The sequence below is a fragment of the Dipodomys ordii genome, unplaced genomic scaffold (assembly GCF_000151885.1).
Source record: "Dipodomys ordii isolate 6190 unplaced genomic scaffold, Dord_2.0 Scaffold12, whole genome shotgun sequence".
In the NCBI taxonomy this organism is placed as follows: domain Eukaryota; kingdom Metazoa; phylum Chordata; class Mammalia; order Rodentia; family Heteromyidae; genus Dipodomys; species Dipodomys ordii.
The window spans coordinates 24,586,966-24,588,005 of record NW_012267228.1 but is presented as its reverse complement, the minus strand read 5'-3'; the positions used below and the strand labels follow the sequence as shown (position 1 = coordinate 24,588,005).

Genomic DNA, 1,040 nt, shown 5'->3' with positions numbered 1-1,040 from the left:
TCAGTCCCTAATCACATCCTTTCAAATTGTATTTACCCTGATTTTGGATTCTCAATTTCTAAATCTGTGATCTAAGTAGGCCTCTTTTCTTTATAAGCACTCAACTTCAAGTATTTTGTTATACAACAGAAAATGGACCAATGAAATTCTACATGCTTTATTTCTGTACTTGCTTGGCATCTATTTACATAACTAATCATGATCCTTCTTGACTCTTGAAGGCATTGAATTTAAAGTTCCAAACCTGGAAGCTTTCCCAGTGCTTTTTGTCATTGGACAAGGGATGAGAGGGTTCCCTCAGTTTCCCAATTTCCACAGAAAAAAACTCACAGGAACTTGATATCTATCTAAAAAAGAATCTAAAGGTGTCTCACAATAAGAAAAGTATTTAAAAGGTAGAAAAGTATTTAAAAGTTATAAAATTTAGCAAGGGTTTATTTTAGTATAAGATAAAGTAGGAAGAATTTTTTTTAAAGCGGAGAAATGTTTTGTTTTCCATGCAAGAAATGGGGGGGGGGGTAAGGTCTCAACATGATGGTTATTATCTATAGCCTTTACACTTCATATATAGAGTCAGGTCATCTAGGAAGCACTAATTATTAAACAATGGTTCTGGGTGGGCAAGTTGGGTACCATTTGTTATTCTGAAACATGGAAATGTGACCTAGGAGTCTCATCTAACTTATAAGGACAATAGGTGAATTTTAGGACTTCCCTTTGCCATATAAGCCTTCTATTTCTCTATCTACTAATTTGGGAAGCATTTGCAGCTTCTTAACATCTCCAAGGAGAAGGCTGATGCAGACAGCTCCTATCTGTCTCCTACCCTTATAACCTAACATCTAAAAGTAGATGGTAGGAAGGGAGTTTATTGTTCTGGTTTCTCAACTTCCTGGTTCCAATGTCTGAGTTTGGCCCTATTAATATTTAATATTTTTTGTTCCTTTATCTCATCCATCTATCCTTCAGCTCTGATAAGTCTGATTCTAGTTCTTACTTTCTTCTTCTTCTTCTTCTTCTTCTTCTTCTTCTTCTTCTTC

At 35.2% G+C, this 1,040-nt stretch overlaps 1 protein-coding gene across 1 annotated transcript in view; it reads right to left on the bottom strand.

Annotated features, from left to right (window-relative positions):
* Window positions 1-704: 704 nt before the first annotated feature.
* Window positions 705-1,040, bottom strand: part of LOC105981282 (60S ribosomal protein L23a-like) — a 12,984-nt gene continuing 12,648 nt past the window's right edge. Inside the window, exon 4 of the mRNA XM_013010373.1 lies at window positions 705-842. Within this exon, the coding sequence (XP_012865827.1) occupies window positions 705-842 (138 nt within the window). The remainder of the gene's footprint in view (window positions 843-1,040) is intronic.